General features: G+C 48.8%; 2 protein-coding genes across 2 annotated transcripts in view; one reads left to right on the top strand and one right to left on the bottom strand.

The window, feature by feature from the left end:
* Nucleotides 1-8,214, bottom strand: part of MIOX (myo-inositol oxygenase) — a 12,120-nt gene extending 3,906 nt beyond the window's left edge. The window contains exons 1-8 of the mRNA XM_015826529.1: nucleotides 8,137-8,214; nucleotides 5,296-5,349; nucleotides 4,102-4,182; nucleotides 3,183-3,345; nucleotides 2,599-2,666; nucleotides 2,065-2,174; nucleotides 1,070-1,137; nucleotides 91-140 (exon numbers count right to left, since the gene is read on the bottom strand). Of these exons, the coding sequence (XP_015682015.1) occupies nucleotides 91-140; nucleotides 1,070-1,137; nucleotides 2,065-2,174; nucleotides 2,599-2,666; nucleotides 3,183-3,345; nucleotides 4,102-4,182; nucleotides 5,296-5,349; nucleotides 8,137-8,214 (672 nt within the window). The remainder of the gene's footprint in view (nucleotides 1-90; nucleotides 141-1,069; nucleotides 1,138-2,064; nucleotides 2,175-2,598; nucleotides 2,667-3,182; nucleotides 3,346-4,101; nucleotides 4,183-5,295; nucleotides 5,350-8,136) is intronic.
* Nucleotides 8,215-14,143: 5,929 nt separating this feature from the next.
* GOLGB1 (golgin B1) overlaps nucleotides 14,144-20,335 on the top strand; it is a 26,615-nt gene continuing 20,423 nt past the window's right edge. Inside the window, exons 1-5 of the mRNA XM_029286242.1 lie at nucleotides 14,144-14,310; nucleotides 17,024-17,176; nucleotides 17,676-17,834; nucleotides 18,534-18,674; nucleotides 20,077-20,190. Coding sequence (XP_029142075.1) covers nucleotides 14,221-14,310; nucleotides 17,024-17,176; nucleotides 17,676-17,834; nucleotides 18,534-18,674; nucleotides 20,077-20,190 — 657 coding nt within the window. The 5' untranslated portion in view covers nucleotides 14,144-14,220. The remainder of the gene's footprint in view (nucleotides 14,311-17,023; nucleotides 17,177-17,675; nucleotides 17,835-18,533; nucleotides 18,675-20,076; nucleotides 20,191-20,335) is intronic.

Genomic DNA, 20,335 nt, shown 5'->3' with positions numbered 1-20,335 from the left:
TCCATCAGAGAAGAGAAACTGGGGGGGTTTGTCCCCCCACATCCACCCCAAGGAGAACAAGGAAGTAGCTTGCTCTTCTCACTCTCTTACCTCCTCTGGAAGGGCAAATTTATTTTTTCTCATCACTTGGTACATGTACTCTGGAGCAGGTAGAGAGAAAAAAAGAAATGGTGGAGAGTTAGTTGCAAAATTTCAAATTGTATCCAGCCCAGACAATGTGACCTCTGGGTAAGTCGGACTTCAACTCCCAGAATTCCTCTGATTTTGTGGCATGAGGAGACTTCAACTCCCAGAATTCTAGGAGTTCTAGGAGTTGAAGTCCACGAGTCATAAAAGAGCCAAGGTTGCCTACCCCTGGTTTAGTTGGACTCCTCAAAGCAGGGACCTCAAGTCCCATCTTGGATATTTGTGGCATTTTACAGCACTGTCCCCTTTGAAGAAGGTGGAATTCCCGTCTCCTCTTGCTCTAAGATCTGAGATCTTGGCCTTCAGATACCCCAAAGGTGCTTTTCCAAAAGGCAACTGGACTTCCTGGGAGTTATTTTTTTTTCTTTCTAAACGTTTCCCGTCTCATCCAAGAAGCTTCTGAACAACTGAAGTTCTTCTAGACACTGAGGGAGCCAACTATTGATGGACTTTGGACTGGAGAAGGTGGGTGAAGACCATGTGTTCTCCAAACGCTGGTTCCTGATCCAGAGCATCCAATTAGAGAAGGCAGAAGTTACAATCTTACTTCAATTGCTTCCTTCACTGCTCATTCATCCTTCTACTACTTTGTAGCCTATACAGAATAACCAAGTTGGAAGGGTCCTTGGAGGTCTTCTAGTCCAGCCCCCTGCTCAAGCAGGAGACCCTATACCATCTCAGATAAATGGTTGTCTAGTTTCTTTCTGAATATCTCCAGTGATGGAACACCCACAACTTTGGGACCACCGAAGTTGGATGATTGAGAATCTCCATAGACAAACAAGGATTTATTTTCGCTTTCACTTAGGGGTTGTGTGTGTGTGTGTGTGTGTGTGTGTGTGTGTGTGTGTGTGTTTTGAGAAGTGCGGTGGAGAGCACTTACCATCATGACCCCAGGACATCAGGACATTTTCCAAGCCACAGTGGGGTTGGTAAATCCCATACTTGGTCCTGAGGAGGTAAAAAAGGAGAACATCTGATCTCAAATTCTCTGGTCTGGAAGTTTTAGCAAGAGAGAAGAATTGAGAAGAAACAGTGTTTCCATTGGCATTTTGAAGAAGGTGACAAGAATCTGGAGGACCACCTGCAAGTGGCACATCAGGCATTGGTCAAGCCTTAGATAAATGCCAACGGTTGCCATCCTTCCTTCATGCCTCTGGTTTCAGAGCAAATGTGATGGAACCAGATTACAGGTCCCTCAGCAAGTAAGTTCTTCTTATCTGCTGAGCAACACTAAAATCATCAGCCACGCTACTATTCACCACGCTCATGAGTTCATGGAAGCCTGGCACTCCACAAGCAATTCCATCAACAGACACATCGACCTACAACCAGCCTACTAACCCCTCAGAATCCAAATCAACAGCACAGCCAGCCAGAGACAGCACTGACTCTCAACCATCCCGCGCAATCCCCCACTACCAGCAGTTCACCTCCCAATGACCCTGACCTGATGTAACCTCCCCATCACTAGACCCATCACCAGCCTCTCACTGATGACTCCCACCTGACCCATCACAAGACCCTCACTTGACGCACCCATGCCTGAGGCCCTTATAAACAGAAGAACACTGACACCGACATTCCCCAAACTCTGCTGAAGATGTTACCTAGCCTGGTAATGAAATGTTCAGAAACCAACCCACAAGTTCGGAGAACAAAGCTTCACCCTCATCCTACACCCGAGCTACAGATATTCACCTCTATTGCAAATAAGTTCTTCTATCAGAGATGGAGAGGCAACAGTGGAAGGACGACTAGGGAGACAAGGATCCAGACTGCTGCTGATCATAGCTCCACATACCCTACCTTGTAGCTCTCTACATCCATCCAAGGGTGGTCTCCTCTGCCACAAAGCAAGACCAAGCAAGAGCTTACGTGTACGCAGGATTCCTTGTGTCCGGGTTGTCATGGAACGTGGTGTCCTTGAAAACGATCGAGTCCTGCAGCTTGCAACCCACTGGGAAGGTGTCTCCCACCACAGCCCACTGTAGGAACAACCAAGAAAAACACCCCATAACACCTCAGTTCCTCTTTATTTGATAGTGTCACTCTTTGGACCAAACCCTTTCTTCTGCCCTCGGCGTTGGCAAGCGTACAATTAAACACGCCATTCCGTTTAGCGCAGAGGTCTCCAAACTTGGCAACTTTAAGACTTGTGGACTTCAACTCCCAGAATTCCTCAGCCAGTTAATTCTGGGAGTTGAAGTCCACAAGTCTTAAAGTTGCCAAGTTTGGAGATTTCTTGATTTAGTGATTCCTTGATGTGTATTGATTAGAGATGCTAGGACTTTAGGTTCTTCACCCATCCATGAGCATAACTCTCATTTTTCTGCCCCTAAAAGTAAACACTGGGTATTAAGGGGCAGAGCTTGGGAATGTTGGCCCCTTCCATGCCCCTCTTCATCTCACCTGTGGTTCACCAGCCAGAGCTAAAATCTTCCCCAAGTCATGGAGCAGTCCAACCAGGTGGAACCAATCTAAGATGGGACCAGAGAGAGCGAAAATCTGTTTTTGTCCCTTGTGTCGGGTCCGTCTGACCTCAATTGGGCCATCAGCTTAGATCCAGTGCCTCATGGAACCTTTGATGCCAGGATCAGAGCAGGACCCAGGAACATCTGGAGGGTGAGGAGGAAGGGGCTCGCATGCAGAAAGGTCCAGCTGAGCCTTCTCCTCTCCTGGTGACCACAATGAGTGCTGATGGCTCCCTGGAGAACATCCTGCTCTGCTTGAGGTCTCCATGTGTTGAAGACACACTGGGATGGTCCCAGAGCACCTTCTCCCATGACAGAATGGGGAATTATGGATGGTGGACTCCATCATCTCTAGGAGTTGGAAACTAGACATGACCAGACACCCAAATAACCTGATCCTTCTAATTTCTGCAGGGACATCAAACAGCCTCTTAGAATTGCCATTTTCTGCATCCAGCTGGAAGTGGTGGTGGGGGCCCCTCTTGTCCTCCTAGGGACTCCAGGTCTAATCAAGGGGTTCACCTTTCTCAGGATGCTTCTCCCGAATGCCCTCTGCTGTCTGGTAGGCGTGGAAGGAGTTGGGAAAATCCACATCGGGGTCCGATTCGTCCACCACATTGTCCAGCAGCTCCAAGGCCTCCATGAGGGTCATCTGACGGAGGTTGCAGCCACCGTATTGCTCGTTCTAAAGATGAGGGAACTATGAGGAGACACTATTATGGACTAGAGCAGAGGCCCCCAACCTTTGGGGCACCAGGGACCGGTTCCGTGGAGGGAGGTTTTTCCCACAGACCGGAGAGTGCATGGGTTTGTGTGCTGCCTACATCCCGCGGATGGGGCTTTGCTTGTTTGTGCGGACCAGTTGCTGGCATGCGGCAGCCCAGTTCCGGTCCATGGACCAGGGGTTGGGGACCCCTGGGCTACAGGTATGATGCCCTCTTCAAACTTGAGGGAACTAGGTCCACACCTCAGCCATTTCTTTGGCTGAGACATTCGTTAAGTGGATTTGGCCACATTTTATGACCTTTCTTGATACAGTGGTTGAGTAGGTAACATGGATAATGTGAATCACTGCAGCTGTTACGTTGCTAACATGGTCACTAAGCGAATCCAGCTTCCCCCATTGACTTTGCAAGTCAGGAGGTCACTAAAGGGGATCACGTGACCCGGGATGCTTCAACCGTCATAAATAGGAGCCAGTTGCCAAGTGTCTGAATTTTGATCACGTGACCTTGATCACGTGACCATCTCTCTCTGTTTTTTTTTTTTGAGGGGGGACAGACTTTGATGGGTCTCTTGCTGGCAATCCTTGGGATATCCATACAGCCCCCCAAAACTGGAGAGGGGCCTGGCTTGTTGCTGATATCACCTGGATGTTGTTGAGCCGTGCTTGGTGCCCAAGAGACCCTCCCTAGAGGAGGGTCTGCCTGGGTCAACCCACCTTCTTCTGCACAAATTCCACCGTCTGGTTGGTGTGCATAAGCAGGTATGTGTGATGCACGCGGTCAATCAGTGCCCCGTCCTGAAATGACAGTTTGGAAATACTGCCGTGAGTGACAATGATTAATCCATGGCAGCGTTTTTCAAACTTGGCCACTTTTAAGATGGGTGGACTTCAATTCCCAGACTAGGTGTTGACCAAGTCAAGTCCAAAAGCGCTAGAGAATTCCTGGAAGCCTCAGGCTCTCAGACAAATCGGCCATCAACAGGCGCACAGAGATAAACAACAGCTACTGTACAACCCATTCAAAAGAGGCGATCGCAAAGCTAAATGACCGCAACACCTCCTGACTGGCAATCCACACCCAGATAATCAGAGATTAAACAGTGGTAAACAATAACCCAATCAGGGAATTACCAGCTCAGTAAATAACAGGGATCATCACAAAGATTTCTACCAATATTGACAGGGCAAGCCATTTGTGCATATTAAGAGAGCAAACTCCACTGCCTTCTAGCATTGATGATGAGACCTAGTTGGGTCATGAAATGTCTGCGAGAAAACCACCAAACTCAGAGAGCACCAAGGACCCTGCAGTTCTCCTCCTCCTCCTCCTCCTCCTCCTCCTCCTCCTCCTCCTCCTCCTCCTCCTCCTCCTCCTCCTCCTCCTCCTCCTCCTCCTCCTCCTTCTCTTCTCTCCTCCTCCTCCTTCTCTCCTCCTCCTCCTCCTCTTCCTCCTCCTCCTCCTTCTCCTCTTCCTCCTTCTCCTTCTCCTCCTCCTTCTCCTTCTCCCCCTTCTCCTCCTCCTCCTCCTCCTCCAACCAAGCTCAAACACCACCAAGGACCCCATCTCACTAGCTGTAAGATGAAATAGACAAGAACATTTTTTTAACTTAGGTGCTGTGGCCTTCTCACTTGTTCTAACTAAGTGGGGATCCTGTTGCATATCTCTCTCCAGCCTCCGTTGCCTCTGCCCCAACTCCTGGTGGTCCCTCCCAGGACAGAAATTAGACACTTTTGCACTATTGCCTCTAACTTATGAAGTGGTTTTGAAATATATTCATATTTTTAATCCCAATCTCCTGCCCAGCAGGAATGGCTTTCCTGGAAAACTGGTGCATTTTCCCACCTTGATCCTCTGGAACGGTGGGACAAAATAGAGGCATCGTTCCTCCGATGTTGAATTTCACTGACCTTGAAATTCCTGAAGTTTTCTTTGGAGTTTGGGTTCTCCGGATGATTGTCAGCCTGCGGAGTCTCTGAAGAATGACATGCCTGAGGAAAGAGGGTCCAGGAAAGGTTAACTGGTTCAGCACATCCTTGTTTTGCTATATAATATAGTATCAATCAATATCAATCTGAACAGAGCTGGAAGGGACCTTGGAGGTCTTCTAGTCCAGCCCCCTGCTCAAGCAGGAGACTCTACACCATTTCAGGTAAGTGGTCTGTTCAGTCTCTTCTTAAAAACCTCCAGTGATGGAGCACCCAGAATTTCTGGAGGCAAGCTGTTCCACTGGTTAATTGTCCATACTGTCAGGACATTTCTCTCTAGTTCTAGGTTGCTTCTCTTCCTGATTAGATTCCCTCCGTTGCTTCTTGTCCTGCTTTAGGTACTTTGGAGAACAGGTTGACCCCCCCTTTTCTTTGTGGCAGCCCCTCAAATATTGTAGGACTTCTATCACGTCATCCCTAGTTCTTCTTTTCTCTAGACTAGCCATACCCAAATCCTGCAGCCATTCTTCTTCATATATTTTAGCCCCCAGGCCTTTACTCATCCTAGTTGCTCTTCTCTGCACTTTTTCCAAAGTCTCAACATCTTTTTTTTGTAATGTAGTGACCAAAACTGGATGCTTTATTCCAGGTGTGGCCTTACTAAGGCACTAATATTTCACCTGATTTTGATTCTATACCGAGGATTGTATTAGATATTTTGGCGGCGGCTGCACACTGCTGGCTCATGTTTAAGTGACTGTCCACCAGGACTCCAGGGTCCCTCTCCCAGTTACTGTTTTTGAGGACATGATACAAGATACAGAACAACATTTGAGAACAAGATACAGGGGATAGGTTGGGATGGAGACAGTTTGCCAGCCACACTGGGCAGAAAAGTTTTTACATGGCACTTGAGACTGGCACACACACCCTGCTAGAGAGAAGTTCCTTGAAAAGGGGTCCACATGAGTCCGAAAGCTCGGAAGACTTAACCTCTGGTCCCGGTGACTGACCCAGATTGAATCCTGCAACTTTAGACTGGACACAAATCTGAGCTCTGGTGATGTTTTATGTTTCTCACTGTGCTGTCCTGTATCCTTCAGACCAAAGAGATCAGCAGACCGTCTAAATGTTTAAAATTTGGGTCCTGCACATCTTAACTCTCATGCCAATAAATGTTGAAGGGAATGTCGGGATGTGTGGCCATTTCACTTTGCCTAGAATAGGGGGTCTCCAAATCTGGCAATTTTTAAGACGTGTGGACTTCAACTCCCAGAATTCCTCTGCCAGCCATGGCTGTTTGGCTGTTTGGATAGAACAGACCAGTTTTTGAAGCCCATCGGACTATTTTCTGCTTCTTACCACTTGAATAAAATGCTTAAACTGGTTGCAAATTCAACCCATCTTCTGGGATGGCACAATAGGGTAAATTGTAAGCAAACACCTTTGATTCGCACAACACTCAATGTCATCAAAAACCTAAGCCCCAATAAAACTAAACAGGTTGAATCAACAGAAGGATAACATTAAGATCTGGTGAAGTGATTGCCACTTAAATCTGAGCCAGCCGTGTGCTGCAGCTTCCAAAAAAGCCAACACAGTGTTAGGCTGCATTAACAGAGGGATAGAATCAAGATCACGTGAAGTGTTAATACCACTTTACAATGCCTTGGTAAGGCCACACTTGGAACGCTGCCACGAAGTAAAAAAAAACATTGAGACTCTAGAAAGAGTACAGAGAAGAGCAACAAAGATGATCAGGGGACTGGAGGCTAAAACGTATAAGGAACAGTTGCAGGAATTGGGGATGTCTAGTTTAATGAAGAGAAGGACGAGGAGGGACATGATAGCAGTCTTCCAACATCTCAGGGGCTGCCCCAAAGAAGAGGGAGTCAAGCTATTCTCCAAAGCACCTGAAGGCAGGACAAGAAGCAACGGGTGGAAACTAATCAAGGAGAGAAGCAACCTGGAACTAAGGAGAAACTTCCTGACAGTGAGAACAATTAACCGGTGGAACAACCTGCCTCCAGAAGTTGCAAATGCTCCAACACTGGAAGTTTTTAAGAAGAGACTGGACAGCCATTTGTCTGAAATGGTATAGGGTTTCTTGCCTGAGCAGGGGGTTGGACTAGAAGACCTCCAAGACCCCTTCCAACTCTGTCATTCTACCTTCTGTAAGTTTAGCAAGCGGTGTGGTCCAGCATGTTGTATGAATGCAACCTCTTATTACCCAAGCAGGATCCTTCCTTTCCTCTTACTGTGACTTCTCCTTCACCAGAGACATTGCTCGGCTGGGATTGAGTGTGTGTGTGTATGTGTGTGTGTCACTTACCGGGCCAACCACCTTCATCCTTGCAGTTGGGGGAGAGGAGAGGCAGAGAAAGGCAGCAGTCTTAGGACTATCTGTCTGCCTGGCTGCTTCTCCAGGGTTTATAACGCTTGGTTTTATGCAAGAGAAGCCGGTCTTAACGGGACAATAAGTCATCCGTTAACCCGCCGGGGCCAAACTCCTCTCCAGTGTGGGCACCTGAGCAAACCATTAATGTCTGACTTTTACTAGAAGGAGAAGTGCTCCCCTGGCATCCTGGGGGGTGGGGGGCAGGCAGGGGGCAATCTCCTTTGCCCTTGGAATTTGAAGTTGCCCCCAAGCCAAGCAGAGGTTGAGATTCGGTCACTGCCTTCACCAGAGCAAGGGGCAGCCACCGGAGCGTGGCCAGGCCTCCACCCATGGGGCCGGGGCCAGGAGATGTTATTGACTTCCTCACGTGGGTCAAGGAGGGCTGGGTTGGAGGGAGGGAAAACAGGACAAAAACATCAGGCCACCCAGGATTCTTCCAGGAAGACCAGGTTCACGTAGGGCGTTATGGCGAAGAAGGGTTGGACAATTGGTGGGACCTTCATGGTGGTTGAGAACTGGGCCACGGGATGAAGTCAGGATTTGACTCATGGGCAGGCAGCAAGGTTGTTTTGCTCGTTTGTAGGAACCCAGATGAAGGCCCTCATCTTGGCCCAGTCCAGGGGTAGGCAACCTTGGCTCTTTTATGACTGGTGGACTTCAACTCCCAGAATTCCTGAGCCAGCATGGCTTAGCTTGGAAACCTCTCGCTTTCCCGTCAGCATGGCTGGCTCAGGAATTCTGGGAGTTGAAGTCCACGGGTCATAAAAGAGCCAAGGTTGCCTAACCCTGCCCCAGCCAGCCAGGAATTCTGGGAGTTGAAGTCCACAAGTCATAAAAGAGCCAAGGTTGCCTACTCCTGGCCTAGAGGCTTCTGTTATTCCTCAGCCTACTTTACATCCCTGGAGTTGCAGAAGGACTCCCATTCTTTGGTGAGCAGGACTGATCCTGCTTAACTTCCTTGCTCAACAGAGTAACAGAGTTGGAAGAGACCTTGGAGGTCATCTAGTCCAACCCCCTGCTCAGGCAGGAAACCCTACACCATTTCGGACAAATGGCTGTCCAGTCTCTTCTTAAAAACTTCCAGTGTTGGAGCATTCATCACTTCTGGAGGCAGGTTGTTCCACTGGTTAATTGTCCTCACTGTTAGGAAATTCCTCCTTAATTCCAGGTTGTTTCTCTCCTTGATTAGTTTCCATCCGTGGTTTCTTGTCCTTCCCTCTGGTGCTTTGGAGAATAGCTTGACTCCCTCTTCTTTGGGGCAGCCCCTCAAATATTGGAAGATGCTGTCAGAATAAGTTTAGTTTATTAGTTTCCATCCTTTGCTTCTTGTCCTGCCTTCAGGGGAAAAGCCCTGTAACACCTGTTCCCATTTAGATCTTGATAGGGAAGGCTGATCACAAACACTATAGGCCTTGGCTTGTGCGCTGATATGGGCTTTGGGGTTTCTGCTAGAAAGGACCCACCATCAGCAGCATCTGTTATGACCTCTAGAGTCCTAAAATGGTAGCCGTCTACTGAACAATGGTGTCACAACGTATCTATCTTGTTGTTGAGGACACTAAATAAAACTCACTTTGTTGTGCTTCCTGTTGATGTTTTTGTCAAACGCAGAAGGTGGCTGTTCCAACGCAGAAAGTTCAGAGTTCAGATTATGAAACTGGATGCAATTTGTTCCAGACTTGACTTTTCTGGATTAGAAGTTTTTCCTCGCTTTGCTTCCTGACTCTGCAATGTACTTTCTGAAAGAAGGACTTGTATTTCCTTGCCTTCTCCTGTGCCAGCCAGGACCTTTGGAGATGAAAAAAATGCCACAATATTTTGACAAACATCTGGATTTTCTCCAACAGGCCTCCAGCCAGTAGAAGTGAAGGATGCGATGATGCGAAAGACAACAGCTCTGCTGGCTGTGGAAGCAGACCTTTAATTTTAATTCCCACTTTAGTATTAAGGAGAGGTTGAACTTAGCAGGACCAAGCATCTCCAGATTGTAAGATCCAATGTTAGACCATCTAAGTCAGTTTTTCAAACTTGGTAACTTTGAGATGTGTGGATTTCAACTCCCAGGTATTGCTCCAATGGGGAATGTTGGTTGTTGAGGTCCACACGTCTTGAAGTTGTCAAATCTGAAAAACACTGATCTAGAAAATCCTCAGGTTTCCTGGCTTCATCTTTGCAGATTCGGGCTATTTGCTTGTATTCTACTTTATGTGTTCCTCTTTCCACTTTTTATATGTGTCATTTTTGTCTTTCAGAGTTCTTTATGAAGTCATGCTGGGTTTTTTTGGATTTCCTGCCTTTCTTTTTCAGTGGTACTATGCTAATGTAGGCTTTTATAATATCATTTTTCAGAGTTTCCTACCCTTCTTGTGTTCATGTTCAACAGAAGCTGGATGTTCACATCATCATCATCTTCTTCTTCTTCTTCTTCTTCTTCTTCTTCTTCTTCTTCTTCTTCTTCTTCTTCTTCTTCTTCTTCTTCTTCTTCTTCTTCTTCTTCTTCTTCTTCTTCTTCTTCTTCTTCTTCTTCTTCTTCTTCTTCTTCTTCTTCTTCTCTCCTCCTCCTCCTCCTCCTCCTCTTCCTCCTTCCCTCCCTTCATCCTTTTCCTCCTCCTCCTCCTTGCTGGGGAATTCTGTGAGTTCAATTCCACACTCATTTAACCAAGTCAATTAAAAACCTGGCATATTAGATGAATTTTAACCTCTCTTGAGCTTCAATCTGTTTGTTTATTTAATATGGGTTTAGCATATTATGAGCATGGCCGCCTCCCAGCTCGATTTTGCTGCAGAGGCAAAAACACCCGGAATGAAACACTCTGCAGCTTTTTAACCAGTAACCTGCGTTTCCCGTTTTCAGGACTCAGCTATGGCTAAAGTCCAACTGTCTGGGCAAAGGGACAAAGTTAAAGAGAATTTGGGCCTGGATTAGTTCTGGCCAGGAAGGCCGGCCGGAACGGGTCTCCCTGCCTCAGGGGACCCTGTGTTTTTTTACTTCTCTGAGGCTGTTGTGACCCTCCCCAGCCCCCCCCGGTTGAATTTCTCTCCATTCCAAGCTTCCTTTTCCCTGATTTTTAATGTTAAGTGTTGGGAAAAAAACCACACCTTTATTTAAAACGCTTAATATTAAAAATTAGAGAAAAGGAAGCTTGAAGTGGAGAGACATCTCCATTCTGGGGAGACTTCATCTCCCAGAATTCCCCAGGCAGAAAGGCAAGACGGGGGGAATTCTGGGAGTTGAAGTCCACCCAGCTTAAAGTGGAGAACTACAGCTTGAGGGGGGATCCCCATCCGAAGACTGAGAAGGGTCTGGGTTTCAGAGGAAAGCCCCCCCCCACACCTGAGTCCAGCTGTTTGAGGTCATTGGCTGCATCCTTCCCCCTCCTGTGCACACCTGGGGGTGGGAAAGCGATGATGGACTACGACTCCCATCTTGGCCGGGCATGTGGGAGTTGTAGTCCCAGGCATCTGTCTGGCATTGCCATGCGAAAGGTTGGCCCTGGGAGAGGGAATGCTTGGTTTGTTGATAGAGGGTTGAGTGATGCATCTTTGTGTATATTTTTTGTGTGAGTCTAATAGTTCATGCACATATGATTCTCTCTTTATTTCTCTTTCTTCTTCTTTCCTTCCTTTTTTCTTCTTTTCCTTCCTTCCTTCTCTTCTTCCCCTTCCTTCCTACCTCTCTTTCTTTCTTTCTTTCCTTATTTTTCTTTCTTTTTCTTCCTTATCTTTCTCCCTTCCTTCCTTCCTTCCTATGTCTCTCCCCTTCTTTTTTTCTTTTTCTTTCTCTCTTTCCTTGTTTCTTTCTTTTGCTTCCTTTATCTCTCTTCCTTCCTCCTTCCCTCCCTATGTCTTTCTTTCTTTTTCTTTCTTTCTTTCTCTCTCTCTTTCCTTATTTTTCTTTCTTTTCCTTCCTTCCTTCCTTCCTTCCTTCCTTCCTTCCTTCCTTCCTTCCTTCCTTCCTTCTTATACAAATATTTTCATTTATTAAATTTATATGCCTCCCATCTCACTCTACAAGGTAACTCCGTTGCAAATTAGGTTGAATTAATTATTAAATACATTTTTAAAGGATTTTTAAAGAGCTTTTCTGCCTCCCGCCGCTTCCTTAATCGCATTTCATTCATCGGATGCCTGAGGCGAGACCTCGATAGATTAGCATAAATTACCATATGCAAATCGTGCCCTCGCCCTCTACTGGACGGGGACGGTTTAACTTTTTTCTGCCCCCACCGCCGCCAACTCCGATTGGTCCATCCTTCCAGGCGGCGCGGCCGCCGATTGGTGCCCAGCGGCACGAGCGCCCTTTTCCCCATTGGCTTCCTTTGATTTGTTTTGGTGCGGGCAGGGAGGCGCCCCAGCCGCGTTTGCTGATTGGTGGGAAAAGAGGCGTGACGTGAGACGCCCTTCTCAGCGAAACCACAGCAACAGCCCAAGCCGCGCCGTGCGATTGGACGGGGAATCTGTCTGTCTCGACCACTGCCCATTTCTATTGGTCCAGGGCGGAGAGAAAGAGGCGGGGACTGGAGGTGAGGCAGCCGGAAATGCCGAGAGGGCAGTGACCGGGAGACTTCCGGTGCTGATGTGGCCGGAACCCGGCGGCGCGGCGGAGCGGTGAGTCTCTCCCGGGGTCGCCTCGAGCTTTCCCCAAAGGCCCCTCAGGCCGCGGCTCTGCAGGCGGGGCTGCACCGGTTGGACTCCGGCCTGCAGGGCGCAGCCGCCCCGCCTCTCCCCCCGTCCCCCCCTCGTCCCCCGCCTGGGGGCTGCGGGAGAGCTCGCTGCAGGCCGAGACCCAACCGGTGCAGCCTCTTCCTCCCTGCCTGCCTGCCTGCCTGCAGGCGGATGAGGAGCCCTAAAAGGTCAGGCGGGGGGAGGGGGAGGGGGAAGAGCCCAGGCGGGGACCGGCTTGCGGATCTCGGGGGGACCCCTTGAGATGCACCTCCTTCTGCCCAGGCAGCAGCTTAGAGGACGCCCACCGCCGCCTCCTCGCCCGGATGAGGGTGGCTAGTTTGGTGGCGAAAGGTCTGCAAGAAAACAAAGAAGCTCAGAGAGAGACAGGGACCCCACAGTCCTCCTCTTCCTCCTCCTCTTCCTCATCCCCTCTTCCTCCTCTCCCCCTCTTCCTCCCCTCCCCCCTTTCCTCCTCCCCCCTCTTCTCCCCCTTTTCCTCCCCCTTTCCCTCCTCTTCTCCCCTCTTCCTCTTCTCCCCGTTTCCTCCTCTCTCACTTTTCCTCCTCCTCCTCCTCCTCTTTCTCCTCTTCCTCCCCCTCCCTTCATCTTCCCACTCCTCCCCTCCCCCTCTTCCTCCCTGCAAACCCACACCAGGGACTCCTCATACATGCATGCATACATGTTTGTGTGTATATGTATATATGCATGTATGTGTGCATGTATATATGTTTGTATATACCAGTTTGTATATACCAGTATGTTTGTATATACCAGTATGTATATATGCTGATGTGCCCTCTTGCACATCTGTTCCTTTAGAGCAGGGGTTCTCAACCTTGGCAACTTTAAGACTTGTGGACTTCAATTCCCAGAATTCCTCAGCCAGCAAAGCTGGCTGAGGAATTCTGGGAGTTGAAGTCCACAAGTCTTAAAGTTGCCAAGGTTGAGAACCCCTGCTTTAGGGTCATACTCAAACTGGGACTAGGTCATTACCTTGAGGGCCAGAATGCTTTCTATAAACTGATAGAAAAGGAAGGTACGATGAGTCATCAATAGGTGGCTAAACAGTGTATAATATTCATAGGCCATTTATCCATCATTTGAATGAGGTGACAGTGCAAGAAGCTGGCTTGAATCCTGGCTCAAGCAGCGACCTAAAAGCCGAGTCTGCCAGGAGATTAAATGGCTGAGGTCTGGTCAGGACTCGCGCGTTGCTTGGGACTTCCTCTCTTTCCACCAGGATGTACTGGGCCTCTCCAGGATTTGGGTGGTTTAACCACGTTAGAACGTCGCTTCCTGTTTATTTAGCCTTGGCAATGAACGAATGGGATTCGGGGAGTGCCTTGTGGGTGCTCTCACAAAATGACTGCCTAGGGTTTGTGCATTCGTTGCACGGCTTCCCAAACTGCTGGCTAAACACTAATTTGCCAGAATGTTTCCGGGACCTCGTTTTTTTTTCATGGGCATATTTCGCCCAGAGTCACTGGGTTGAGTTGGGTGGCTGTGGAAACTGAAATGGAATCAATTATCCAAATAAGCATTGGGCTGCAGGCCCTCCTTGTTTTCTAGGGATGTGCCCAGGACATCTTTCACTCTGGGACGTAAACACAGAGCTGGGGTTTGCTGTGCTGCATGTCTGCTTTTTCTTTGGGTTAAATTGTGATTTTTTTGTTGCAGAAAAACTAAGCCGAGTGTCCTCCAAGGAAGAAACTGACATGCAGCTTGGCAGCCTGTTGGGGATCCAGGCTGCGGGCAAGCCGTGACTCCTTCCTTCCCTGCTCCTTTTATGCTCCAGCTGACCTCCTTGTTCTCCCTCTGTGCCGCTGGTTGCCTGGAGGGTGAAGATGCTCAGCCGTCTGTCGGGGCTGGCCAACACTGTCCTCCATGAGCTCTCTGGGGATGGAGAGGATGCCGCGACGGCACCGTCGCCTTCGGTAAGTCACTTGTTCTCTCCCAGACCAGTTTTGAAGGATAGGCCAGAGAAAGTTGTCTAATCCAATCTCTTCTTAAAGGGATGGAGCACCCACAACTTCCATCAGAATAGAGCTGGAAAGGACCTTGGAGATCTTCTAGTCCAACCCCTTAAACAAGCAGGAGGTCCTACCATATTACGGACAAATGGTTGTCCAGTCTCTTTTTAAAAACCTCCAGCGTTGAAGCACCCACAACTTAGAGGGAAGCTGTTCCACTGGTTACTAGTCCTCACTGTTAGGAGGTTTCTCCTTAATTCCAGGTTGCTTCTCTCCTTGATTAATTTCCATCCATTGTTTCTTGCCTTCTGGTGCTTTGGAGAATAGTTTGACACACCCCCCCCCTCTTTTTTGTGGCAGCCTTCTGGAGGCAAGCCATCCCACTGATTAATTGTTCCCACTGTCAAGAAATTTCTCCTTAATTCTAGGCTGCATCTCTCCTTGCTTTGATGCCGGTCAACGTACAATTACAGGCCTCCTCTTATTCCAAGCCAGCATTCTTAATTCTTCTCGAGTCAACTGGATGCTGCAACATTGACCGGGTCACGCTTCAGGCATGCTGTCCCAGAGAGGATACAGCTAGTCCTCACATTACGAGATTCTCAATCATCCAGGTCATGATTGACCCAAAGGTGTATTTTTTCCAAAAGGCAATTGGACATTCTTGTTTTTGTTTTTTTTTTCTTTGAAAACTTTTCGCTTCTCATCCAAGGAGCTTCTTTAGTTCTTCAGAACGAAGGAGAAGTTGAAGAAGCTTCTTGGGTGAGAAGCAAAATCTTTTAAAAGAAAAAACAAACCCCAAGGATGTCCAGTTGCCTAAAAAGCGTCTTTGGGTCCTGAGATCATGATCTTATCTGGGGCCAGAATTTCCGTTTGCTAAACGAGATTTTTAATTAAAAGTGAGTCGCAGCCGATTTTATGACCTTTTTGCCATCGTCCTTCAATGAATCCTTGCGCCTGTTTAGTAAATCAGTGTGGTTGAGCAAATCAAACAAATCCGCCTTCCCTCGTTGACTTGGCTTGTCGGAAGGTCTCGGATGGCGACCACAGGATTCTAGGATCCTGCAATTGTGGTAAATACACACCGGTTGCCAAGTGGACAAATTTTGATCCCCTGACAGTGTGGATGCTGGGAGGGTTGTAAGTGTGAGGGCTGGCCGAAAGGGACGTTGGTGCTGTAACTTTGGACCAGGGGTCTTCAAACTTGTCCCTTTGATGACTTGTGGACTTCAACTCCCAGAATTCCTCAGCCAGGCACGCGTGCCTGGCTGAGGAATTCTGGGAGTTGAAGTCCACAAGTCATCAAAGGGACAAGTTTGAAGACCCCTGCTTTGGACGGTCCCTGAATATGAATGGCTGTAAATTGAGGTAGCTTCTTCTACCTCTGCTCAGACGCCGGGCTATCCTTGCTTACTGCACTTCCTGGTGGAGAAGACTGAAAATGACAAATAATGCCTTTAAATTCCCTCCCAGTTCTGCGCAAACAACGCCTGCTGTTTGCTTACCCCTGCCTTTGGTTAGCTCTGCAAATTTGTTTAAAGAACTTATCCGGCTGGCCTAACTTGAACAAAGTGACTCTAGCCCATTTACAAGAAAAGGCAAACACAATGCATGTGTTGTTTTGCAACTGATAGTTGTTAAGCTTTCTACCCTGCCACAGCAGCGTAGGCGTCCCTCAAAGCTCCCTCTTAGGCTCAGTCCGCTTCAATAACTTCATAAATGACTTGGATGAGGGGATAGATGGGGAACTCATCAAAGTTGCAGACGACACCAAACTGGCAGGAATAGCCAACACTCCAGAAGACAGGCTTAGGATACAGGAGGATCTGGACAGACTCGAACACTGGGCACTATCTAACAAAATGAAATTCAACGGTGAAAAAAGCAAGGTTCTACATTTAGGCAAGAAAAACCAAATGCACAAGTACAGCATAGGTGGCACCTTGCTCAATAGTAGCAACTGTGAGAGGGACCTCGGAGTCCTAGTGGACAATCACTTAAATATGAGCCAGCCATGTGCTGCAGCTGCCAAAAAAGCCAACGCAATCCTAGGCTGCATTCACAGAGGGATAGAATCAAGATCATGTGAAGTGTTAATACCACTTTACAAGGCTTTGGTGAGGCCACACTTGGAATGCTGCATCCAATTTTGGTCACCACAATATAAAAAAAGATGCTGAGACTCTGGAAAGAGTGCAGAGAAGAGCAACAAAGATGATTAGGGGGCTGGAGGCTAAGAACAGCTGCAGGAACTGGTTATATCTAGTGAAAAGAAGGGACTAGGGGTGACAGGATAGCAGTGTTCCAATATTTGAGGGGCTGTCACAAAGAAGAGGGGAGGTCCACCTCCAAAGTACCTGAAGACAAGATAAACGATGGATGGAAACTAATCCAGGAAAGAACCAATCTAGAAATAAGGAGAAATGTGCTGACAGGAAGAACAATTAACCAGTGGAACAGCTTGCCTCCCGAAGGTGTGGATGCTCCAGCTCTGTTATTCTGGGTTCAAAGCAGCCACTTTAAAATGAATGGCTGTATAAACTATTTGAATTAACTAAAGATAAAACGATCTCGAGTCAACTGGAGCTGCCTGCGTCGCCTTATCAGTGAGATAGGCAACCTATATAAGTTTAATAAATAAAGCAGCCGGAGCTTTGCTTCCTGTTTCTTTTTGTAGGGAGTGGAATTTGAACCCAGCCAGCAGAATGGGGAGGAGACCCCAGAAGACGTGCTGGAACGGCTGGCCCAAATGGAGACGCTGGTGGTGCAGCTGAAGACCCTGGTGCGGGAGAAGGATGCCCAGCTCCAGCAGAAGGATGCCACCCTTCAGGTGGGTGAAAAGCTCGTGCCCTCTTTCCCCTGGGTAGCAGCTTCCATGGGTGAGTGTTTGTGTGCGCTGAGGTGGGACTAGAACTCACAGCCTCCTGGTGATTGGCCCAAAGTCACTCAGTTGGCTTTCACGCCTATGGCGGGACTAGAACCCACCGTCTCCTGGTGATTGGCCCAAAGTCACCCAGCTGGCCTTCGTGCCTGAGGCATGAAATAGGAGGAAGGTGTGCTGGATATATTCTCACCTTCAATTATTTGTAGAAATCACTCAATCAATCAGACTAGAGAGGACCCTGCATGAAGCACCCCCAAACATGCCCAGGCAATGCGCTTTTTTCCTTCTGGGGAAGAAGTCTTTCCACCCTCTGATGCAGAGGACAGCGCTCACTCAGGGTCTCCAGACATCCTCCTGCCCCTCCCTCGCACCCCCCCCTACACACACACCCACACACCCTGTAGCTCTCGCCCTGTGTGACGCTGTGTGGTTCTCCTACCTACAGGAAGAGAGGCAGGCGGCGGAAGCTAAACTGCTGAAGCTGAAGCTGCAGGCCAAAGTCAAGGTGGGCAACCTGAACAAGCGCATCGAGGAGCTGACGGCCCAGGGAGGGGCAGTGCGTGCCGAGGGGCAGCCGGAAGGGACCCCCCCGCCCCCTGTCCAGGTGAGCCCCCTGCCCAAGGAGCGTGTCACCATCTCCAAGCCGGGCGGCCAAAATGTCCCACGTGGGACAAAGGAGAGACTTTTCTGCGGATCAGCTGTCCCTGCTAGTGTCTTTCTTGGCTTCTGGGCTCCGGTGAGAGGGTCCCGCTCGGCCACGTGGCCCCTCCCCATCCAGAAACCCTCGGCCTGCTTCCCCCATTGATTTTGCATGTAGGGAGGTTGCAAAAAAAGAGGATCCCACGACCCCAGGACACTGCCACCGTCATAAATATGAACCAGTCACCCACGTGGGACGCTACCACCGTCATAAATATGAACCAGTCACCCACGTGGGACGCTACCACCGTCATAAATATGAACCAGTCACCCACGTGGGACATTGCCACCGTCATAAATACAAGCCGGTCACCCACGTGGGACACTGCCACCGTCATAAATACACACCAGTCACCCACGTGGGACACTGCCATAAATACGAGCCAGTCACTCATGTGGGACACTGCCACCGTCATAAATATGAACCACTTGTCAAGTGTCCGAATTTTGATCGCGTGACCCACAGGGATGCTGCAAAAATGGCCGTAAGACACTTTTTCCCAGTGCTGTTGTAACTTTGAACAGTCACTAAACGAACGGTCGTAAGTCGAGGACCTCTTGTATCTTCCCCTAAAAATGCCCCTCCTCTCTTCTGCACCATCAGGGTGAGCGCAGCAAGAGCGACGGGCCGGCGGACGAGACGGGCGCGCTGAGGGGGCAACTGGAGGAGCAGGAAGAAAGGGTGAGGGGCCTCCAAGGGCAGCTGGAGGAAGCAGCGGGAAGACTCGGGGACGCCCAGGCCCAGGTAGGGAACCAGCCCTGCCCACCTGGGCTTCTTTGGGGGCTCCTCACCTCTCGGGATCTTCGCAGGCTAATGTTGGCGAGGGAGCCTAAGAGCAACGGCTGGAAAGTATAGGTTTCTAGGTGCGTCTCTTCTCTTGTGAAATTGCTACCCCTCGCCCAGAAAGGCATTTTCGGCATTTTCCCCACACAGATGGAAATTGGGGTTCAAAGTTGGCTGCTAAAGCATGGTGCCAGCTTGGGCTAGTGGTTAAGGCACCTGGCTGGAAAGCAGGAGACGGCGAGTTCTAGTCCTGCCTTAGGCATGAAAGCTATCTGGGTGATTTTGGGCAAATCCCCAGGAGACGGTGAGTTCTAGTCCTGCCTTAGCAATGAAAGCTGGCTGGGTAACTTTTGGCCAATCACCAGGAGAAGGTGAGTTGTAGTCTTACTTTAGACATGAGAGCTGGCAGGGCGGCTTTTGGCCAATCACCAGGAGACGGTGAGTTGTAGTTTTACTCTAGACATGAGAGCTGGCAGGGCGGCTTTGGGCCAATCACCAGGAGATGGTGAGTTCTAGTCCTGCCTGAGCCGTGAAAACTAGCTGGCTGCCTTTGTATATGTATATGTATATATCATACACCTACAGGGGGAAGGCATGTGGGACATGTTCACCCCTTTGAGTTATTTGTAGAAACAATAGAGGTGAGATACAAATAAAACAATACATCAGAGCAGCAGCGTCTCAAGGGGCGCACAGGGACTGGCACCCTGCGTGGGAGAGTCTCCCCTAGGATTTCACCTCCATGTCATGGTTCCGACAGATGAAACTCTTCAAAGAACTTTGAGGCATTGTTTACCTTCAAGAATATTCAAGTTGCATGGCATCGGCACGTACATGGTCGAAGCCGAAATCTGAATTCTCCTCCGCTAAACACACAGTATCAAAGCACAATTCCCTCCTCTAATTAACAGTCACAAATCACCTTCTCCAATTAGTTTGAAATGCAGACCTTCCCTCCAGTTCTTCTACCCGCCATTTCTTATCATCTCTTATTTCAACCAACCTTTAAAAACAGTCTACTATGATGTTGTTATGTCTAACTAATGCCCATACACATTCTTCCTCCTTCCCCCCAGTATCATCTAATTCTAGCTCTAAAAGTAACACACAAGTTAAGGGGAAATTGGGTGCATCTTCATACATTGTCAAAGCAAGAACATCCGATGTTAGCAGCGTTAACACTCTGGGTGTCTGGTACATTTGATACCAAGAGCATTTTCACAACCTCCCAGTTGCACATGGAAGAAGATTATTTTAGCTCCATTCCTTCGGAGCGTCGCTTGGAGGCCCCAGTGTTCGCCTCTGCTCCCACGCGCGAGAGGCTCCCCTTGTCATCTCTGTGCCTTCGTTCTTCTCTTGGCAGATCAGCTCCCTCCAAAAGGAAGTGCTGGAGAAGGAGTCACTCCGTGAAGAACAGGCTCTCCAGCACCAGGCAGAAGTACGCCAGGTGGAGGCCCGCGAGGCAGAAATGCAGCAGGTGGGTTGGAAAAGCATCAGATTTGCAGATGACACCAAGCTGGCACGAACAGCCCACGCCCCAGAAGACGAGCTCAGGATCCCAAAGGATCTTGACAAAACCTGAACAGGGGGCCCTGTCCAACAACGTGAAATTTAATGAGGAG

This window comes from Protobothrops mucrosquamatus, unplaced genomic scaffold (genome assembly GCF_001527695.2).
Source record: "Protobothrops mucrosquamatus isolate PMUCROS unplaced genomic scaffold, P.Mucros_1.0 scaffold3158, whole genome shotgun sequence".
NCBI lineage: Eukaryota > Metazoa > Chordata > Lepidosauria > Squamata > Viperidae > Protobothrops > Protobothrops mucrosquamatus.
The sequence above is the reverse complement of the archived record's forward strand: the minus strand, read 5'-3'. Positions and strand labels throughout refer to the sequence as shown.